The sequence below is a fragment of the Stegastes partitus genome, unplaced genomic scaffold (assembly GCF_000690725.1).
Source record: "Stegastes partitus isolate 25-593 unplaced genomic scaffold, Stegastes_partitus-1.0.2 Scaffold154, whole genome shotgun sequence".
In the NCBI taxonomy this organism is placed as follows: Eukaryota; Metazoa; Chordata; class Actinopteri; family Pomacentridae; genus Stegastes; species Stegastes partitus.
In genome coordinates, this window is record NW_007577885.1 from 133,022 (window position 1) to 155,568 (window position 22,547).

General features: G+C 39.4%; 1 protein-coding gene across 2 annotated transcripts in view; it reads right to left on the minus strand.

Moving 5' to 3' along the window:
- Window positions 1-22,547, minus strand: part of reep3b (receptor accessory protein 3b) — a 42,311-nt gene that overhangs the window by 11,434 nt on the left and 8,330 nt on the right. The window contains exons 2-5 of one of the 2 annotated variants that reach the window (XM_008279308.1): window positions 15,682-15,754; window positions 7,507-7,583; window positions 5,025-5,145; window positions 4,779-4,892 (exon numbers count right to left, since the gene is read on the minus strand). In XM_008279308.1, coding sequence (XP_008277530.1) covers window positions 4,779-4,892; window positions 5,025-5,145; window positions 7,507-7,583; window positions 15,682-15,754 — 385 coding nt within the window. Of the gene's footprint in view, window positions 1-4,778; window positions 4,893-5,024; window positions 5,146-7,506; window positions 7,584-15,681; window positions 15,793-22,547 lie in introns of those variants that run through there. The other variant, XM_008279307.1, reaches the window with a different exon arrangement.

The following is a 22,547-nucleotide window of genomic DNA, read 5'->3' on the forward strand; positions in this document are numbered from 1 at the left end:
CACATTAACGGTGTCAACTAAGATATGTGAACAAGAAAGTAGAGAAAATATTATGATTATTACAGATATCAACAACACTAAACCAGAATCTACACAATGAAGACAATGAGTAACATACATCACGGAGAAAAACTACCTGAAAAGACTTTTGATGAAACATAAAGCAAGTAAAAAAGAAAACAATAACATGTCAAGGGGTTACAATGAAATTAATGTTTGCAAGGAAACAAGGAAAAATTAAAAAAAAAAAAAACATTTCCCAGACAATAAGAGCTATATTGTAAATGAAGCAAAATTAGGTTGTCAGTAATGACCTAAGTCTGAAGAAATTGTTGACTCTATTGCTACAAAATCAAGATTGAAATCAACACACATGATTTCAGCTAGCAGGTCTGGTAAAAGAACAGACATGTTTGAAAATGAAAGGGTGTGGAGCATGGTTGCAAGGGACAATAATGCTGTATGAAATGAAACGGAACATTCTGTCCATGCTGCTTACACTGACTGGTTTTTTACCTCCCAAAGCAGCCTGCTGAAGCATAGACACCCTGAAGAAAGAAGGATGTCAGTGAAGGCAGAGAAAGAGAAACAAAAGTCACAAGAGAGTTAGCTAGAGAGCAAGTCGGGGCAAAATCATCTTGACTAAAATGTGTTAAACAGGGACTTTGTCATTTTAAAAGTCATCTAGCAGAAGGGCTGCAGCATTTTGTATTATTTTACAAAGATATCAAGCACTTAGTCCAGAATCCATACTTAGCTGTATTGGAGCAGAAATTTTGCTAACCTACAATCAATTCAAAGAAAAGACCTCAACTAGTTGTCAATATTTGTTTGTGTTTTCCCACTAGACTTTCTGTAGGGTATTCAGGCTATTATACACCCAGAGGAAAGGAAACAAGAAGAAAAATTCCGACATCACAATATTAACTCATAATTGTTAAGCTCATTATACCTCCAATCAAGGGGCAAGGACCTAACAGAAGAGATTTGCAAAGGACAGCAGGCAGGCTGGTCGGCAGCGTGTAAAAGCGTAGCTCACACATATAACCAAACAACAGTGTTTTCCATGACTTGTTTCAATTACAAAGCAGAATCGGAAACACAAATGACTGAATATCCCTTTAATCCATTTCCTCTACTGTGTGTTACCCTGTGACTGGGTCCTCTGTCACTTTAAATAAACAGATAACTGAACATGCTTTCTGCCTTTTTTGACCAATGATGCCCTTTTAGACCTAGAAAACATCCTCAGAAGGAAGCAGTGGGGTATTTTTTTTTTTACCACAGGGAACAGCTTCATATGGACTAAGGCTATTCATGTTATGGACTGGTGTTGTACTGTGTTTTACAGTTTGAACAGGCTTTCTCCATGTCTGTTATCTCAGTGCAATACACGAGCACTTTGGGGTCACTATGAAATGTCCTTGTCTTTAAAATGAAAGCACAGTTGTTTTGAAATAAAAAATAACATTAAGTTTAGCAGCAACACAGAGAAAACAAACAAAAGAAAAAGCTTGACATTTTTCATTTATTAAAAGAAAAAAAAAGATGAAAGTAAATAATAGAAAAGTGTTTAATTGGCCACATTTCTGACTAAAGCGAAGGCACTCCTATGCTGCCTACTTTCAATGAGAAAAGACTGATACACTGTCTTGTAATTTCAATGAAGAGACAGACAGACAGACAGACAGACAGACAGACAGACAGACAGACAGACAGACAGACAGACAGACAGAATTTCCCATTTACTTTGGAGCTCATTTGGTGAATAGAAGCAAGAATTTATGAAAAATGCAGCCTTTTCTATGATATCTAAACTCCTGAGCAGCAGAAAACATCTTTAAAGCCTGTGTTACGAAAACAAAGGACTATTTGGATGAACAGTAATCAGTCTAAACAATGGTGGCATTTGGAAAAAAGATGATCAACAAAAAGAAGTGCTGAATAGGGAGCTGAAACTGATCAAACATAATTGCCATAGAAGGTTGTGATTCTGGTAAAGTCCTGCTCAACATGTTTTGTTTTGAGGGATAGAGCAGCAACAAAAAGAAAGCAATAAAAGAAATGATGAAGAAGAAGAAAAAAAAAAAAAAACAGAAGAAAAACAGGCATCTTCTTTACACCTGTAGAGGTTTTACAGATGTCATTTAAATCAGTCCCAAGCTGCAGGCACATCGGCATCAGTAGCGTGCCCTGAGCCTTACAGTCACCTGCACTGTACGGAAAATCTATTTGTTTACAGGTAAGTAACACTTTGTCCTATGACTGTGGGATGTTTATACCTGTGGGATGCAGGAAATTTTTGGGTAGAAATAAAAGAAAGACAAAACAAACAAAAACACAGGCGTGTAAGACAAAAATATAATAATATAATAAAAAAGAGAGAAATGCAGAGTAAGGTGGCAAGAAGAAGAGAGGTGTAGCTTTGAAGTGATTAATGGCAATTGTAATGGAAGCAGAGACAGTCTGACACTGTCACAGAAAGGACACACACACTACAATCAAGTTATAGATAAAGCTAACAGTTCTTTAGTTCCCACAGTAACACCCATGCTCCTTCGGATCTGTCTGATTTACATTCCTTTTATATACGTATACTTCAGTGGTTTTATTCAAAAGGGACCGTTGTTTGTTTTGCAAAAAAAAAAGAAATAAAAATGTTTTAAGTACACTGGTAATGAATTGAATGTGAGTGTGCTTGGTTGTCTGTCTCTCTGTGGGGCCCTGTGATGGACTATAAGTGGTTTAGAGGATAAAGTGGTTTATAGAAATGGATCGATGGATGAGACTAAACTGAAGCCTGACCCAAACTGACTAAACTAAAGAGTAAGCAGCTTCCCTCAGCTTGACAGAGCTTCAGTTCATTTAGCCATCCCACACCAACTTTACTGTTTTGATTTACTTTCATCGCTTGTATGTTGTAGTTTGTAGCCTCAACAGGCAGCTGTTTCCAGGGAAAAAAGCTCAAACACCAAAATCAGAGCTAAAAGAGAGCAAATATTGGACCTACAATCATTATGTAAACACAAAAACCACTACAAATGAATGACAATGTTGCTCCATAACTGCTGGATGTGGAAACAAGCAGCTTTCAATACAAAGTTATGTCAGTGTTGGTTCACAACTTGTTTCTGCTGAAAACAAGTGCCTGAAATACCAAAGAGAATTATTGCATGTTTAAAGTGAAGGTTATACTGATGATGCAAGGAATAACTGTACAGTATTGGCCTAGCATATGGATTCATAGATGGGAAGCCATGCAAAACAGGTATTTATTATTTACAAACCAGCACAAATGTGTACACAAGGGTCCTGCTCATCTGCTGCATTAAATGTCTCATCTAAGTCAGTTTAAGTAAAATGAGCTGTTTAATGTGCAGTAATCAAACAGGTGGATAGCAGCTCCATTTGGATTAAAACAGCATTGTTCTGGTCTGCTTTTGTGAGATACATACTGTGTCATGTAAACATCTTATCCCACATACAGTATTATCAAAACCAGGACAGCATTACTAACACTAATGACCTTATAAATGTACTGATTGGCAAAAAACAGTCAGTCTTTGCACATCAACCAGCACAATCTGGAAAGATACCACAATCTTCTCTCCCATATCCATTTAATTTAAGGTTGTTGGGTTTTTTTTTTTTTAACCTTTTCTCCAGCTATATTGACATGTTTATTTCACTGGTTGTATTTTCAACTTGCATTTTTTTTTTTATATCACAATTGATGATAGTATACACACTGCTGTGTTTATTGCGCACTTGTTATTGGTAATGTTGGAGAATTACAAGCTGAACATCAACCAGTTTTGACAGGTTTGGCACAGAGGCAGAACACAAAATCAAGCTCAAATACAGAAAGGTAAAAGGTGACCGACAGCACATTAAGAAGTCTGAAAGCCTGGAACAGCTTCTGTTTTTCTTCTCTGTCTGGAGCCAAACCACAAAATCAAGAAGAGCACATTGTTGTTGGTTCTTTTTCTCCAGTAATAGAAGCAGCATTTATTTTTGCACCTGGATTGTCTTTATTCAGATTTTGCTCAACATGTGATAACTGACTCATGAACCCGTGCTTATGTCTGAAGTCAAATTATTTGGAGCTTGATGGCTCCTGCTGAATGTCGATCTAATAACCTGACACAGTTCATTCTGTTTAGCAGTGGATTCCCACCTCTGTGCAGTGAAACCTGTCAGGAGATCAGCAGGGACTATTTGATTGACATGGGTGTTCAGAAGAACTCTATTTATATTGACTCTGCAATAAGTGGTAGCTGAGGGACAACTGGCTACTTTAGAGACATGCACACAAAGAATGCATTTGTATGGCACTGTTTTAGATATTAGCGCATCTTCAAGTAAACATGTCATTCAGGACAGTCTGTTGTGTTTATTTCAACCCCTCTGCATTCATTCACACACTAATAACGTGATCTCTGTCCTTGATAGCTTGCATCTGAGTTATCACGCCGAATCAGGACATTCTGTGCCAGATGACTGTATGACATTGGAGCTGCTAGATTGCTTTACTGTAAAAAAACAGGCAGAGGGCGCTGTTGCTTTTAAGCAAAGACAGGTACAGCTTTCACAGTTTCTTACAAAGGCAGAATTTGAAAAAACAGCAGGAATGAGAAATAGGATAAAAGCTGCATCTGCAATACAGGCATCTAAAGTAAACTGATCATGACAGTACATTTATAATTGACATAATGAATAAAAAGTAGCACTTTTTAAAGAATGCCAAATAGGATATTGGGCGTTCCAGGGACACTTGCCTTGACAGCTGCAGAGACGGCGGCGGTGGCTGCGATGCTCAGTCCCTGTTTGCCAAAGTTCACCATGGTTTCATAGCTTCTCTCTTTGGCCTGGACAATATACTCGTCTATTTCCTAGAGGGAGACAATCAATAACTCTTTTCTTGTAGACAGTTTAATCAGGTAAAAAGCAGTGTGACCATCATATTCTCAACAACAAATGATCCATGTATACAGAGGCAGACATGGATGGATGGATGATCTTACCCTCTCTCTGGAGGACAGCAGAGGGTGCAAGCACTTCCTGTAAATAAGACTTGCTCCTCTGGTGTAGGGGGACAGCAACCAGATCACAAAAGCTATCTTCAGCTCATAGTACAGAGGAAACCTGGATATGTACACACACACAAAGGGAGTATTCCAACATTAATGAGTGATAAGGTTAACTCCTCATGCAGTATTGCTTTTCCACTGCAGGAAGCAATGCCAGAAAATGTGCAGCCATTGCCATTGCTGTTCTCCACCCATGTTGTGGAGTTCTTGGAACTTCATCATGACACAGCTCAGGAAGACCTTTGCGAGCAGAGCTGCTGATTGTGATTTGTCATAGAGATGCTTACTGCTGCACTGTATTATCCAGTACACCTAGTACCCGTCAGAAGAGGTCATTCAGAAGCAGCTATAGTCTGCAGGTAAAAAAACAAACTCTGGAGGACAAGTGTGGAAGAAACTGGAGTACAGCACACACCCGAACAATGTGGGAATTTTATACAAAATGATTACAATGCACACAGTGACTCACATCAGAAAAAACAAGTGTTTGCAACAGCTGACAGCTCCATCGTGCAAACATTTTTGTTGCATATGCCACCAAAAATGCATCAAGTGAGACTTAGCATTTTCACTGGTAGCACCTTAATGTCAGAGGTTGAGGCATAGCGGTTCAAAAGAATGACAAAGCAGCTGTTTTGCCTAAGTTATTATTAACAAGTCAGTCATAAACCTACCACTAGTCCCTGCTTCTGGCTCCACACCCACTGTCAACGCATATTCTCAGCCTTTTTGTACCGTCCTCTTGTAGGAGAGTGTAAAGCAGTCGGCTCATTGCATAGTGTATTTTCTTTATTTTTTATCACTTTCAGAATAAACAGAGTGTGCCATGGCATCATCATAATCATAACAAAACCGGTTACACCTATTATTTAGCGCCAACAGGCATGATGAAAATTTTGGATTCAGATCAACTACATGCTAGTCCCCCTAACCTTTTGTCTATTGTTACGAAAACGTAACATTTTCCAAGAAAAAGTTAGGGGCTCCAAAGAAGTAGAAAAAAACGTATGTGGAGCCCTGCAGCGCTATCTTTCGTGGTTGGGTTTGAGGCTAGAGCTGAATTTATGATCTGTCTGAGCTGCCTGCCCACATTTTTCTGACTCTGGACAGGGGGGTGGGAACTTTACACACATTCACAAACATTGTGACTGGACAGTTGTGAGAAGGTGACAGCAGAGTGAGGCATTATAGTTGTCTTTCTAGCTGTCTTTTTTCCATTTGTTACACATTAATCATCACCATTGTGGTCCTCCTTAACAGACTGTCTGAAAATGAGCACTCAAGTCACCAGTTAAAGCATTCTCAATAGCAATCTATAAACTCAAAGATGTTTTTTGTATGACATATGCCCTGCCCCTCTTCACAAAAAGTCTATCATTTGCTTTGTAACAGCCTAACCAGGAAACATTAGGCTAAGCCTATTGTTAAACTGAGGAAAGTGCAGTGTTGTGAAACATGTGCACACGTGTAGTAGAAGTACAATCTTTGGGGCACAATGCTCTTTAAACCTTATTTTTGAGGCAATTTCACCAAGCTTTATAGGTGGTGTTGAGTTGATTTTACTGATGATTCTATACATGCTGTTCATATGTCCCTGTGCAGATATTGCATATATGGATCTGTTCCAAATCATTCAAATAGAAGCCTAATTGATAGATAAGGACTTCAGGAACACTGTCTTCAGTCTGCTTGTACCTTGTTTTTCAAGGTAGTTGGTAGGAAGGTTCTTCCAACACCTTGAAGAACGTCCCACAGTTCTTCTGTGGATTGAGTCTGTCTCAGGGTCTTCAGTCTTTTCATGTAATCCCATACCAACTCAGTGATGCTGAGATTAGCGCTTTGTTTGAGCCAGACCATCTGTTGCACTACCTTGTTCTTTTTGTGGTTGAAGAAGCTCTTTATACCATTGGTTGTTTGCTTAAGCTTGTTGTTTGACTGTAGACAGAAATTAGAACCGAAGAGATGTCTTCTTGTTGGTGTTGCCAAACAGATAAGTGCCTAAAACATTTACAACATGCTACATGTCTGAAATGTCAAAGAAAAACAACAAACATCCACCACAAGTTTTTTGAAGATTATAAGAGGCTCCATTTAAAAAAAACAAAAAGCTAAGTTCCTGCAGTGGATTTCGACTCTTTATGTTTCCACCAAGTCAGCCTGCTGTCATCCTTATTACCACAAGATCATCCTAATTACATTAGTTAACACTAAAATTCCACATGTCAGGACAATTAACATCAGTAAGAAAATATCCACTTGAGATAATAGCAAAAGGCTGACATGTTGTCATCCAGTGACAGACAGACATGAAAGGTCTTTTGAGATTGAGTTTAAATGAGACAGACTGTTGTGTATTTGGGTGTGTGTCTGTGTTTTCTGATGTAAGACCGTTTGCATGTATTTAGGTGTAACTCACCATGCTAGTGTTAGGTCAGTGATGGTCTCCACAACAGTGTAGAGGGCAAACACAATCCAGTACATCATCCACCGGACCTACACACAAAGAGATCAACTTGAATCATTAAACATGCATATTTCAGCTGCATTGGCAAGTCAGCTCTGCAAGATTTCACCAGCACTACAATTTGATGACAGATGCTACATGGAAAATCAAAATTCCTGATATGTTTTCATCAATCTAATGACTCCATAATAAGTGCTCAGTAGTCTTAAAGAAAGGTCACGTGCTTTTTAGGGCATAGGAATATCTGATTGTAATCGGAACTCATTTATGGAGCTTGTTATAAGTGTGGTAGGAAAATAAAACTACAAAGACTTGAAAACCGCTGATGTGCTTATTTGTTATAAATAAAACTGTGAATGAGAACCTGTGATTGAGCAGCACAACTGGACTTTGAATCTACGAACCCTTTTGAACTACTCTAACAAGTGAACATGGAAGGTATATTGAACACTTAAAGACTTTCATTTTGGATTTTAGCCCTTCCTTAACTTGATAAGGTTTCTATGATATCCTTCTCCTGTCTTTCTCCTTCTATCACTTGCCTCTTTCCCTCTCACACTAGCAGCAGTGACAGTAAACAGAGGTACTTTTTGCCTCTCTTTGCTGGTATGCTTTCTGCTGTCCTCCCTGCTCTCTCACTCCCCCGTCTCTCTTTAGGGCTTTCCAGGCTCTTCTGGCTGGATTTCCATATCAAAGCCAGAAGAAGGCGGTGGCAGGCGGGCAGACAGTCACATGGCAGGCTGAGGTATTAGCCAGACTCGGCTGCTGCTGCATGACTGAACACACACTGACACTAACAAATGGAATGTCAGTGTGTGTGTGTGTGTGTGTGTGTGTGTGTGTGTGTGTGTGTGTGTGTGTGTGTGTGTGTGTGTATGAGTGAGAGGGTAAAAACTGTATGTTTGAAAGAGTCAGAACAAGACAGAGGGACAGAGAACATAAGCCCACACATTTACCTGTCTCACAAGCTAAAACAAAAAAATACATCAGCAGACTAACTCACACTAGGAAGACACTGTTAACACACATGCACAATTACTACTACACTGGTTAATTGGTGGCCTCATCATGAACTCCCTCGGCACACACACACACACACACACACACACACACACACACTCCCCATGGGAATGATAAATGTAGAGGAGAGACTGTAACACCGAGCCAGTGAGACGAAGATGAAGTCTAATTTATCCATTTCAGTGGCCTTCTGCCTCTGTCACTGTTCTACCTCCTCCTTTATCTTCCACTTCCTAACCCCGTCTTTAACTTTCTGTCACTACTAGCATGTTTTCTCAATCCCTCCCTCCTTCATCTCATCAGTAGGGAGGACATTAAGATGTGACCTAAGTGAAATATACAGCAGCCATTTTGCCTTCCTGAGGCTATAGTAGACATTTACTGGCCCCGTCTGTGAATAACTGCCTTCTATTAAAAATGAAGAAAAGAAAAAAGAAAAAAAAAAAACACCTGACATCAGCCTTCTACAGCCACTGAGTGCACTGGTAAGGTTAAACTTAGACACAGCACAAAGCTAGAGCAGGGGACCAGTGGAGAATGACCAGTAGGGTTAAGCCTTGATTATCCTCCCATGTGGAGCTGGAACACAGACAGCTGTAGAAACCATAGACGCATAGTTGTTGCTATTAAACTACTTGTCTAGGCTCCTTGGAGGACTCAATTCTGCAGTAAATCGGCATCTATGTATTTCATGCATGCACACTATTGCTAAGCATGTGCACTACCGCCCTTGTAGCACAAGTGCTATGCAGAGACAAGCTTTGGGTTGCACACTGCAGTTCGCCGACGGGTCCATGCAGACCCTCATGGATTTGGGTGAATGACCCTAGTGGACCCTTGTGTACTTAAAGATGCGGAAAACATAACACTGGTAATAGGGCTCAAATCTAAAGTTTACTCATGTTTCACTGTCTCAACAACACTTGTACACCGTGGCAAAGGCTTGTGGAAGCTTGTGGCGTTCATCACAACTTCAGCAATATCTGTTCCGTCACCTTCCAAAAACAGGTGTACGAATTCCCCAGAGTTCTGCAAATGTGTCCATCTGCCTCTTTCTGTAAACAGTAGCTTTCAGTGTTAATTGGGTGTTACTCGTGACGTGTAGCAAATCATATAGCGGTGTGGGTGGGATATTGCTTGAGACTACAGACGCCGCTGCATCGGAGCCAAAGTAGCACATTTTATTTATTTTTATCCGTAATTGGCTGACTAAAATGATGTTACCAATAATTGGAAAAACACCAAATATTAGTCTTGATAATGGCGATAATTGGTGAATCCCTAGTCCAATCTCATGTAGATAACGTGCACCTGCTGTGTTTCTTGTTGTCACTGTCATGGATAAGGCCTGTGCTTACATGTACACACTTCAGGTTACTTAAAACACTTTAAGGTACTGTTCTCCTCTGATTATCAACTAAGACACTCTATGCAGCGCTTTATCTTTGGCCTTGCAGCACCTAAGTCAGTAGCAAATTAAACCTCGATGTTTACAGCTCCCTCTGATTAGAATATGTTAATTGTCATCTGTTGGAACACAGATGTTAATGTCCACAGTAAAGCATATTTTACAACGCCATGAGCTAAGAGGCCACCATGTAGGATCTTCCTCTAGATGTGACTCCTTAAGGCTCGACCTAGGTTTGCTGCTGATCACATGAACAAAGAAAAGGATTTCTGGATAAAAGTTCTGCAGTCAGATGAAATGAAAAAAGGGGTTATTCGTCCACAATGACCATAAATATGTTTAGAGGACAGAAGGTGAAGCCCTTAACCCCAAGAACACCACACCTACCCTCAAGTAGTAGTAGTATTATACTCTGTTTTGCTGTCCCTGGAACTGGTGCTTTACACAAAGTAAATGGAAAAATGGAGACGGAGGATTACCTCTACATTCTTCAAAACCTAAAATCATCAGCTGGAAGTCTGTGTCAGAAAGCCAACAAATCCAGCTGAACTGCAACAATTCTATCAGGAGGAGTGGTCAAAGATACAACTACAAGTTTGTGGACGGCTACCAAAAGCACCTAACTGACCCACCCAAACCCCTCCTGCTATCCCCCACCCCCTGTAATATATCTACGAAAGACCCAAAATGCTTGATTGTTTTTTGAGACAAAGATATTTCAAACATTCCAAGCATTGCAGCAGTGCTAGGGGTTGTGTACTGCTTGACAAGACAACTCTGAAGCAGATGGCAGCCAAATTTCAGAACAGTTGTTTCTTTCTATAAATGCAGTCACAGAACTTACTGATCACACCACATAATGAAATTGATTTTCTTGTCCATATAAAAACTCATATTCAGTTTAGTTCAGAAAACCTTTAAATATTCATATCTAAATATATTCATATATGTCTTTACTTCTAAAAGAAGCAGAGGACTCTGACGTCTGAAGAAATTACAAGAATTCTAGCACTGTGCTGTGTTAGTACATGTTGAGCACACACCTCCTCATTATTATCTATGTGGTGACCAGCCCTCTACTTTTATAATTAGTCTTCAAACTTTTCTTTTTGATAGAGTTTATAGTTACAACTGGCTCAGGTGAGTTATGCTGCTATAGGCCTAGGCTGCTGAGGGATCTCCCATTGTGCACTGACCACTTCTCCTCTACTCTGTTTTCTTTCATGCTACATACATTTATATACCACCATTACATGTCACTACCTCTGTGTCTTCGCTCTCTCGCATTACCATTATAACAATGAGATTCACAGAGCCCAGAAACTATTTAGTATGCACATCTGTTCCTAGTACATGCTGAGAAGAAAGAAGGAGGTCAGATCTCAGAATTCAGTCAAGACTCTACTTGAGTATCTAAAACACAGCAATTTAACGCTATGAACATCAGCTGTGGCCAAGGTGAAAACACTGCACCGACCAACACAGAATGGGCACCACAGAACCGTTTTAATGTGAACACAATGCAATTCAATTTAGTTTGATGTACATGTTACATGTCACTTCACATAGTAAGGTCAAGACCACACAAAATTATAGAAAAGCCCAACACAAGATTAAATAAACAGACATTATTCCATGTGGCAATTAAGAAGCAGAGCAATGTTTGCCCTAATTGACTAACTGAGGCACTAGCATGAGCTGGATATACTCTAAAACAGTCATGGACAACAGACACGTACAGGGTTTGTTTATACTACAGCGTGCGTCTGCATACATCTAAACATTTAGACGTGTTTGACTGCATGGACCCCAGAAGACATCACTGACATCATGCATCAACACAGATGTGGAAAGTATATTTATCAGTTATTAAACCATCTGCAGAAATGAATAATAACGAATGCCATCCTCAAGTTATTGCGATTGTAACAACTTTTTTAGTGACTGGAAACTACGAGCAGCAGACGAGTGAGATGACTGACATGACTCATGCAAACTTGCAGAATGTTTTGTTGATGCAATCAGTGAAATTAGAGCTAAAATGTGAAGGTACCAAGAGGTCTATCAGAAAGCAGGTCATTCCACTTCTCCTGAATGCTACCTTTTTCTAACAATTAACCTTTCCCAGCCAAACAAGATACATATCAATGTGAATAAAAGACAACCTGATTCATCAGATCAGGCAATTGCTTCATGGTCCAGTTCGAATGCTTATGTTCCCATTGTAGACACTTTTCAGCGCTGGCCAGAGGTCAGCATGGGACCTCTGACTGGTCTGCAGCTACACAGCTCCAAGCTGCAATGCACTCTGTGGTCTAACACCGTTCTGTCACAACAGCACTAAGGTTTTCAGCAGTTCATGTTATAATAACTCCTCTGTTGGATCAGACCACACAAGCCAGCATTCTCTCCCAACATGCATCAATGAGCCTTGCGTTCCAATGACCATGCCACCGATTTATGGGTTGTCCTTCCTTAGACCACTTTTGGCAGGTACTAGCCACTGCATATTGGGAACCTCACAAAACCTACAATTTTGGAAAATGCTCAGATGCAGACATCACAATAGAATCTGAAAGCAACGTGCACAATACGTGATACAGCGCTGATAACAAGGAGGGTTTAAGTTTACTTTGGTTGAAAGATAACATAAGATACAAGATATAAGATAACAAGACAACAGACAACTCTGCTCAAGACATGCTGGGATCCACTATGAATAGCATAGAAGCCCATTTGTCTGAAACAGAGTGGAGTCAAACAGGGTGGCCTAGGAGTCAAAAGCTTTGACTGCCCTCACTCAACACTTCACCATTCCTGTGTCAGCACTGGAGAGGTAGCAACGGGGGTAGTGAGGAATAGTGGACTGCAATGTTATTTCTAACTGAGTGTCCACCCTGCTAAATTAGGGGAAGAAAGGAAGGGTGGGGTGACTCTACAGAAGGAGGGAGGAAAAGTTATTTAAATCAGTGGAGATCAGTTTAACCTTCCTGAAGGTGTTTAACAAGACACTGACTGAGAGACATGTCTGTCAGCATGTATCCACAGGTACCGTATGCACACAGAAACACGGCAGTCATAAAAAGATGAAAAAGAAGGCTGAGCCTCTGGAGCACATTTTCGAGCCAACTTTGTCATGAACTGGAGTAACCTCTGGCAGGGTGTGCTGTAGCTGAAGTCATATCATAGCAGCCACAGGCTTGTTTCAACTGTAGAAAGCCTCCATCTTCAAGTAATAAACTCTGATTCATCATCGCTTACAAGAAATCTTTCACATATGTGCTTGAGGGTATATTTAATGAAGAAATACATTAAATTAAATTTCATGATTTTGTTTTGGTTAGATTATGAAAGGCTGGAGGTTTTCTTGCAAATGGCAGCTGGCTCATCCTGCAGTGAGATCCAGTATGAGTTGAGACTGATTCAGCACCGAGCTCCTTACTAGTAATGTCATTGTATTCAAATGTGTTGGTTTCATATCTGAAAGAGTACTATAGTCCCTTTCCACAAATGTTGAGATGGTAGTCTGACTAGACTTGACCTAGTAAGATTTATGTATCACTTTCAACATGGCACAAGTCTAAACTGCATGTAGTCGCAGCAACAAATAGACATGCACAAACAATGTACTTTGAGTGGTGTGTAGCAATTTGGGGAAGGCTTCTGACACATTGCAGCACTCACTCACTCACTCACTCACTCACTCACTCACTCACTCACTCACTCACTCACTCACTCACTCACTCACTCACTCACTCACTCACTCACTCACCTCAAGTGTGACTTACTTGAAATTCCACCAATATACACAAAAAAATCCTCATGCATTATAACAGTATGAGCACCAAATGTGACATAAAGCATTGCACGATTCAGCTACATTATAGATGAGCAAGACTGACACAATTTCACAAAGGTGCCCCTTGAGCAGACACACTTAAGGGCCTTGCTTTAGGGGCCAACAGTGGCAGCTTGGATGTGCTGATGCTTGAACCTCCAATCTTCTGAACAGCAGCCCAAAGCTTTAACCACTGAGCCACCACCACCACCAACATACCGGGGTAAAATGGGGTGACACAATCAGAGCTTGTTACACTTTACAAAGTTGTGCTTACCAAATCCATAATCCCAAGCATATTGTCAATGAAACTGAATTAGTTAATATGGCTGTTAGTATTTGTTAAATGAAATTTATACCAATGGAACATACACTAAACACTACTTTGATTATTTAATTTCCAGTTTTGTAAGCCCTTACCATAATGTGATGCGTAAATATCAGAAATTATATATAACCCAGTCCTATGAGCAACTGCACATAATAATCAGGTTATCTTGCAACACTGACGCAGAGGAGAAAATATTACTGCAGTGGTAATGATCCAGAGTTACACAATCAGGGGAGTGCAGATGGCAATGTGGTGTTTTAACATTTTACAAGCAATCTGGACATTTGTGTCGTTACTGCTGAGGTATCTACTGATCTACTCATTCCTCTACCAACACATGCAACAAAGAGGTGGACCTGAGAATCAGTAATAGGAGAAAATCATGCAACGGGAGCAGATTGTGAGAAGACAAAGTGAAGCAAAAAGAGGGTGAAACGAAGCTCAAAGGAGAATTGCAGTCTACTGTAACACAGCCTGTGAGCTGGTGTGTTAAAGCTGTGTGTGTGAACGTGTTACTAACCGAGCGGACTGGGATTTCACTCTCACTGACATTAGTTACATCATCCAGCTCCACCACAGAAACCACCCCCAGGACCTTAAATCTATATGCATGTATATGTTCCCATTACCACCTCAGTTCAATCATAGAAAAGTGCTGAGAACTAAGGCAGGATGCTGTCACCAGGTGACTCTCACAGACAAGGCCTCAGATGTTTCATTACAATGGGTGTCATTTAAATGGACAAGACACAGAGACTCCAAGAGAGATCGGTTCAATTTGACTAAAAACTTGTTATTTCAGTGTTTAGTCAAAAGCATTTCTTTCACAAGTTCCTCTGGCAAAGTGATTGTCATCAAGATGAAACTCTAACACCAACTAATATAAATCATTGCTTTTGAAATGTTGTTAGCGGAACTATCAAAAGTACAGGTCACGCAATACTCCACCCTCAAAATACACAGACAGCATGAAATCCTCCAAAAAGATTGTTTTGCATTCAAATTTCTTCAACAGTACAGGAGGAACATCTGAAACTGTCCACTTCCTGTCACTTTTGAATTTATTTGCACTTGCACAAAATCTTACCTGAACGTGATCTGAACATAAATATCTCCACTCTTACATTACATTACACTTTACATTTTGAAAGGAATTCTATTAAGATTTTTTTTTTATTATTATGTTAAAAGACTGAAGATATTTTGCGAGTCTGATTAACAATAAATCACTAAAGCCTATTTATTAAGTAATAACATTTCTGTTCACACTGCCGTTGCTAAATCTTTTTACATACTTGCAACTTTTGACAAATAATATGATGTTTTTGAATGTTACTAATATATATGGTAAATATAACAACCAATGACCCGTTTCTGCTGAAAACAACTGACAACTGTAACATTTTGTAGCAACTTTCGCTGCCTACCTAAACCTCTCATTTTTCAAAAACACACGCAAGTTAAATTAAAGACTGTGGTTTGACACAGAACTGATGCATTTATGTTGTTGAGTAATGCTAATGAACTTACATATTCCTTGACATTTTTGGTCTTGACAGCTTTGTAAGAGTAGTATGCAGGATACAGCGTCCCAAACAGCAGCCTGCCGGGAAAGAGAACACACAAAATTAGGCTTGTCATTTGTATTACGGTTGAAAGTTAAACTGACACAAATACCAATCGATTATTATTTCTATGCAACTTAGAAAATGTAAGAATAAAAGCACTGCTAATATGAGTTTCACATTGTAACAATGATATTCATTAGAGAAGGTTTTACCACACAAAAACCACAAGATGAAACATTTAGATGAACTAATAAAGAAGCCCTCTCCATACAACTAAGAATACCCCGATTGTTCAGCTGGATGATTTAAAACTGTAACACCTCCAAACAACTGCATCGTATCTAAGTTGCCAAGTAAAGTATTTCCTGTTATAAACAAATCAAAACAAATACTTTAGAAGGACTACAATAAAAATACTGGCTTCAGAAACTCAGTGCAACAACAGTGAATTCACCTGTCATCACTGACACACATGGGAAGACTTGCAATCATTGAGTAAACCAGTGATTTCTAATTAGCCTAATTGCATGAACAGGGTTATAAAATAACCTATGAACACCAGAACTTTCTCAAGTTTTGGACCTATGGGCTGTGTCTGCCTGTACGTCTGTGAAAATGGAAAAAACAATATGAAGATCAGTGACCAACTACAAATCCCAGAAAGTCAGTTGCCGTAGTAATCAGGAGGTATGGAGCAAGCCACTGCTAAGAACTGCAGTGGCCATCCTCCTACAATGACACCTCAAACATTGCTATCTTTGCAAAATCTAGCTTTGACAAAGAGACAGGCAAATGCTTCATTTTGACACAGGGGGCATCGCCTAAAGCCAACCTCTATGGATGGAGTCAAAGAAACGAAAGCTTGCTTGCTTTTTGGCATAAAACTGTAAGGAGCTTTGCTAAACATGAACAGAAACCTGATGAATACTGAAGGCAAATTATTTTATCACATTAGACCAACAGAAATGTATTCAGCTCAGATGAGGTTCAGCATGTTTGGTGTGAACCTGACCAGCACGACCACAGTGAATGCATAGTCCTGACAGTGAAGCACGGAGGTGAGAGGGTGATAATATGTGGCTGCATGAGGTCAACAGGTGTAGTAGAGATGGCACCATAAATGCCTGTGGATATACCAAAATACTGGCTGACAAGATGACTCCCAGTCTGCAGAAGCTTGACAGAAAGAGGAATACTTCAACATAATGATCCAAAGCACACTGCCAAAAAAATAAATAAATCACACAAGGGTTTGTATGTCAACTGACTTGAATCTAATAGAACATTTTGGGGTATTTAAAAGAGGAAAATGAAGCAAGACAACCCCTCTAGGAAGGAGCAGCTTAGAAAAATAGTTTCTGAAAAATGGCAGAAGATGTCTCCAGAAATTTGTGCAACACTGGTATCCTCCATGCTGACAAGATTGAGGCTGCCAAAGGTGGACTCATGAAGTATTGAAAAAATACAAGATTTCAATCTCAGAAATAAAACGATGACTGACTTGGTTGCACTGAGGTCCTACACTGTGGGGACTATATTTTTAAAATAGTCAAATCAAACTAATTAGTCAAATTAATGCTACACAGAAACAAATACCACACTGGTCAAGTGTAATGCACGTATGGAAGCAATTTTTAATTATGTGACATTTAATTGATAATGATGTATACCATACTGGATGTATTTTACAGCTTTTTGCCAAAACAAGAACTGTTTAAAAGCCTTCAAATTTCCTCTCTGATTTCAACAGTCACAACAGTTCTATGTCCAGACCAGATGGGCAGTTAAGTGGAATTCTAAGTGCAAACTGATGCTTTCACACAAAATTGTGATTTTATGGATAAAAGCCAACTTCTGCTCCTGCAGCATAGTCTAGGGACTTTTTTTATATCTCACAATGATCAGGTATTGGGTCCTGACCCAGAGTCTGAAAACCACTGGAACACAATGACTCAGTGTTTCCTCTGCAATCTTAAGCAGCAGCGGTTCCAAGTCTGGCCCACTGCAGTTTCCAACACAAACCCCACGTACTGCACTTCTCTTTTGTTTTTTTATACACTACTTTATGTACACATTCAACTTTTTGTTAGAGTTTTATTGTTTTTGCACTGCATCACTAAAAAAAACTTTCTGTAGCTGGTGTGAGTTTGTCTGTTTAGCCCTGCTCACTGCACAGTTCCTCTTCTGTTGAATGGAAACAAAATGGAAAAACATGGGATGTATTCTCTGATGGTAGGGCTGCACAATTAATTGAATATTATTCACAATCACAATTTTGGAATCCTACAGTTACATTAACATAATAAACTGTAATATAAATGCTTAAAGTGTGTGCACATTAACAAACTCCCGTCATGAAAAACAGTTCATGTAGGAAAACTTGGAAAACTCTGACATTACAGCCGCGTCTTATTTTAATTTCTTTTCATTTTTGGTCACAAACCTGCCAAAGTGGCTGTGCTGCAGTAACAGAGAGGGGAGAACAGAGTGTCTGCCTAACTAATCATGAGACTGCATGAAGTTCAGTCTTCTGCCATGTTGAAAGTAATCCGTAAATATTACTCAGTCTGACTGAGGAGGACTGCCATCGTGACTTTTATGAAAAAGTGACCAGGATGCTCATTCAGACATGAAGCTGACATGTTCAGATATCGTCAGATTAACAGAGAGGAGTGCATGTCTGAAAGTGGCTGCAGCACCAAGAACTACATCCTGTAACATGACAATATACACTAGAACCTATGTGGAGGGAGGAGGTCTTTCAGGATAGCTGTTACACGTGTACTAGTAGTGAACCGTTTGCACTTTCCAGCTGGTCTAGTCATGTAGAAGGAGGAACAAAAGGCATTCATTTCAAAAGTGTAAATATACACTAGAATGGCAATTTGGTGAGTGTTCTAGACACTTAATTGCCTGTCTATGAAACATTTTTACTTACATCTGTGTCAACTCTTAAAGTTTCTTAAAGAGGCTTTAACGGATGTGTTGGAGAATATGGACAGATCAACTCTACAGATATGAGGCAAGGACCAACCATTCACAACAGAGTAAGACTACTGATCTTTGTGGTGACGGTACACCATCGACTGAAACTATAGACTCTTCTTCCACACTGACTCACACAAACGGTGAAATCACGAAGAAAATAAGGGACATCCACACCTTCACTCACACAACCTCTTTACTCTCAGCTGCACACCATATATTCTTCCTGACAGATCTGTATGTGCACAAGAGAAAGTGAGCAAGAGCACGATTTATGGCAGGGCACTCTTTCCCTCCAACTCCTCAGCCCCACCCCCACTCCTATACTGTGCTTAGCATGTCCACAGCACAGTGTGTTCTCTGTAGATCCATCTAGTATGCATGCTCCATCAAGATGTGTGAAGCAATTCAGCATTGCATACCAGATGAAAATACATTTCTCATTATGCATTTCTCGCACGGAACAAAAACAGACTGAATACGAAGCTCATATTTCAGCGGTTCAACACAATGGTTTCGCACAATGCTGCAAATAGACAATTTTGCAAATCAAAGAGCAAACCTGCTTTGTGGTAGTACTGGATTATTTAACTGTGATACAGTTATTAAGTTTGCTGGGTTGGCTGAAAAAAGACACCTTTGTTTATATATTAGTTTTAGAAAATTCTTAATTTATTTTTCCACAGAATAATTTGCTGGTATGTACCTTGGTTTTGAAGTCACAGTTTTGTACGCTTCCAGTACGACTACAGGAAATACATTGTATTTTATTAAATACTGGTTTTACTAAACAGACTATAGCTGGGTCTATTTGCAACCTCCTAATAAAAAAGAAAGGGTAAAATGAAAATCTATTAAGGTCCAGCATTTGGAAGTTTAACTGTGCCTAAACTGTACTGTACTTGGATTCACATTAGCAGCTTCACATGTGGACTTTGCAACACAACTCTTCTCTGAAGGAAAAATACATAATATCAATAAAAGTGCAGCATTTAGAAAGTTAACAATTGAACACCACTATTATTGTCAGGCATCTGTTAGTAGCCCTAAATGTCCATCCATTGGTTGTGAGAGCAACAGCAGATGTATTGCATAAGTTGTGGATAACAAGCTTATTTGATATAACAACAGATATTAAAGGGACAACTACTACAATATAGAAAAAAATCCAAATCTCCAATTGTTGACGGATGTACATGTAGCTGAAAGCTGCAGTAGGATGGATGTGAGGATACAGAAAATAAAGCGTTCCTGGATTACTACAGCCTCTCTGTAAATAATTTAACTGGTCTCGACTTACTGATGCACAATGGTGAAATATATTTACACCTCTCAAACAGCCACACCAATGTCTTTGTCAGAAAATCCATTGCCACGTATTCCAGGGATTATTTCAACCATATTAACATAATTGAATACAACAGAACCATCATAAAGTACATTTAAGAAAAAGAAAGCTGCATGTGATGATTGTGGCTTATTGTTGGGCTACCATACCATGAATTTCTGTTTAAAATCAAGCTGCTACTTTTTAACTGTATACATTGCAACAACATGTAAATAAACAAACAAATGAAACTGTTATCACGGCATTGCCCACTATGAAATAACTGACATGAACTCAAACAGGTTTGCTGTGACTGATGTTATTGAATGATCGGCACATTCTTTCACACAGTGTTTGTATTTAGCTTTGTTAGGGTTGTCCTTCCTTCAAAAAATGAAATGCTGCCTAACTTCAGACTTCTTCTGAGACAGGCTTATCGTCCAGTTTACCAAGCAGTTTTTACTCATTAGCTACCTTAATAAAAAATCAGACAAAGTAATAGAGAAAACAGAATTGTAAAAATAGAAATGTCATGTTTATGGTAAAGGCATTCTGTGGGAGGCGGTTGAAGCAGAGTTTTTCAGGTTAGTAAAAACCTATTCCTCACAGAAGTTATGAGCAGTACCTGTGCGTGATTGGTTGAGGTTCAACACAAACTTTCCTACGTCTCACAGTCAAGTCACAGCATGAATGTGGAACAACAGTATCTCACATAGTGAATGTTTCAAAAGGCATAAACAGCATGTAGTGTTATCAGAGAATAACAAACATGGCTTTGCCAAAAAAAACCCCACAAGTTTTGGATTTTATCTAGAAAATATGCTAAAATTAAATATTGAGAACTCTGGCAAGATTTTGATATGTCAAGCATCCAGTAAGGATTCTTTGGTCTTGACTCATTTGCTTGCCCTGATGTCAAAACCCTGACATGGCTGCACAAGAATGAACAGGTTTAGAAGTCGAGTTAGGGTACTTAACTCGTACAGGCACCCTCTAAAATAAGTTGACCATAAAAGTCTGGAGTTCAGAGGCTTTCACAAAAACAGCCTCCTCAAAAAGCACAGAGACACACTGTATATAGTCTTGTATACAGACACACTCCCTCTGACCAAAGTCCCTTCAGCAGCAGGCAAGCCACCAACAACCACAGCAGTTTATTTTACTGTAGTTGCTATAGAAACAGCCAGGCTGCCAAAGCTCCCACACTTTCTCCTTCTACGCTGTGTCAAAGTCTGTAATTTCAACTGGCTCTCCCTTTGTATATAAATGCAGATAAGCATACTGTTGAATTATCAGCGCAAAAAAATGAAAGTTTGTAAATGAATCCTTTCCCTCTCTGCTATGTGGGTGTGTTTGTGTTCATGTACGTAGCACAGAAACTGCTTACACAACCACTCAGAGCCTGCACTGTCCAGGCAACCTGGAACAGCAGCCTGGAGAAGTCTGAGGCACTGTTCTGAAATATATGAGGATCATGATGCCTCTTCAAATGTCTGCATTGTTCAGCATATCTCTACTCCAGTACGGAGGCTGTGTGTCTGGCTAGCAGATTTTAGTCATGCTAATGAAGGGCGACTGCTGATGCTGTGATAATAGCAGGTATTTGTGTCTCATTTACCACTAATTTGCTTTGACTGGAGTGAGAGTCTAGTTACAGAGCTACTGCACACATATAGCTGAGCTCAGTGGGAAGGAAACAAGGACTAGCTATTTTGATTCAAATGCTTTTCTTACAAAAAGTTATTCACGACTGCTGTTATTTCCTTTTACATACAAGTGCAACCCTTCTGTTACTGAACACAATCCGTCTTAAAGGACAGTGTGTTACGCATGAGAATGGGGGATGGGTCTGAAAGGTTCCTCTGGAACAGCAGAACAATTACAGGCAGGAAAACCAATCCTTGAGAATGGATGGGTCTGTAAAACTCATTTGGCTCCTTTACTGCACATAAAGACAAGACATCATAGCCCCATCGACGGGGCTAAAACGATAACTAAGAGTATATTTAACAAAATCCTTCATCTAACCATTCACTTTTAAGGAGCTTTCAGCTAAAAGGACAACATGATTTTTTTGACAGTTTTTATTCAAATAATCCACTTTTAAATATTAACTTTGCTATATTCATTTTTGTATTTGTGCCTTTCCTAACAAACATGCATTAAAACCTCTGCTGCATGTTATGTGTATGCAGTTGTAAGTAACAAAGGTAAAAGCTGGTTACAAAAGCTACATCGACACATGAATTAAGATGTGAAGATAGTTACAGTCAATGCAATAAACAGTTGCTATATCATAACACATCTAAATAAATATCACATCTGCAAGAGGAATGGCCTGAATTCTGAACACCAATCTGAGATTTCCGTTAGTGTTTACTGGCAAGATATTATCTCTGCCTATGAGAAGTGAAGCTGTGGAAGTCGAGTGAACAGTGTTTGGATTTTACATGAGTCCGTCTGTACCTGCTGGGGACAGAGCTACCTGCTGTCTGCAGATTTTATCAGTGCACATC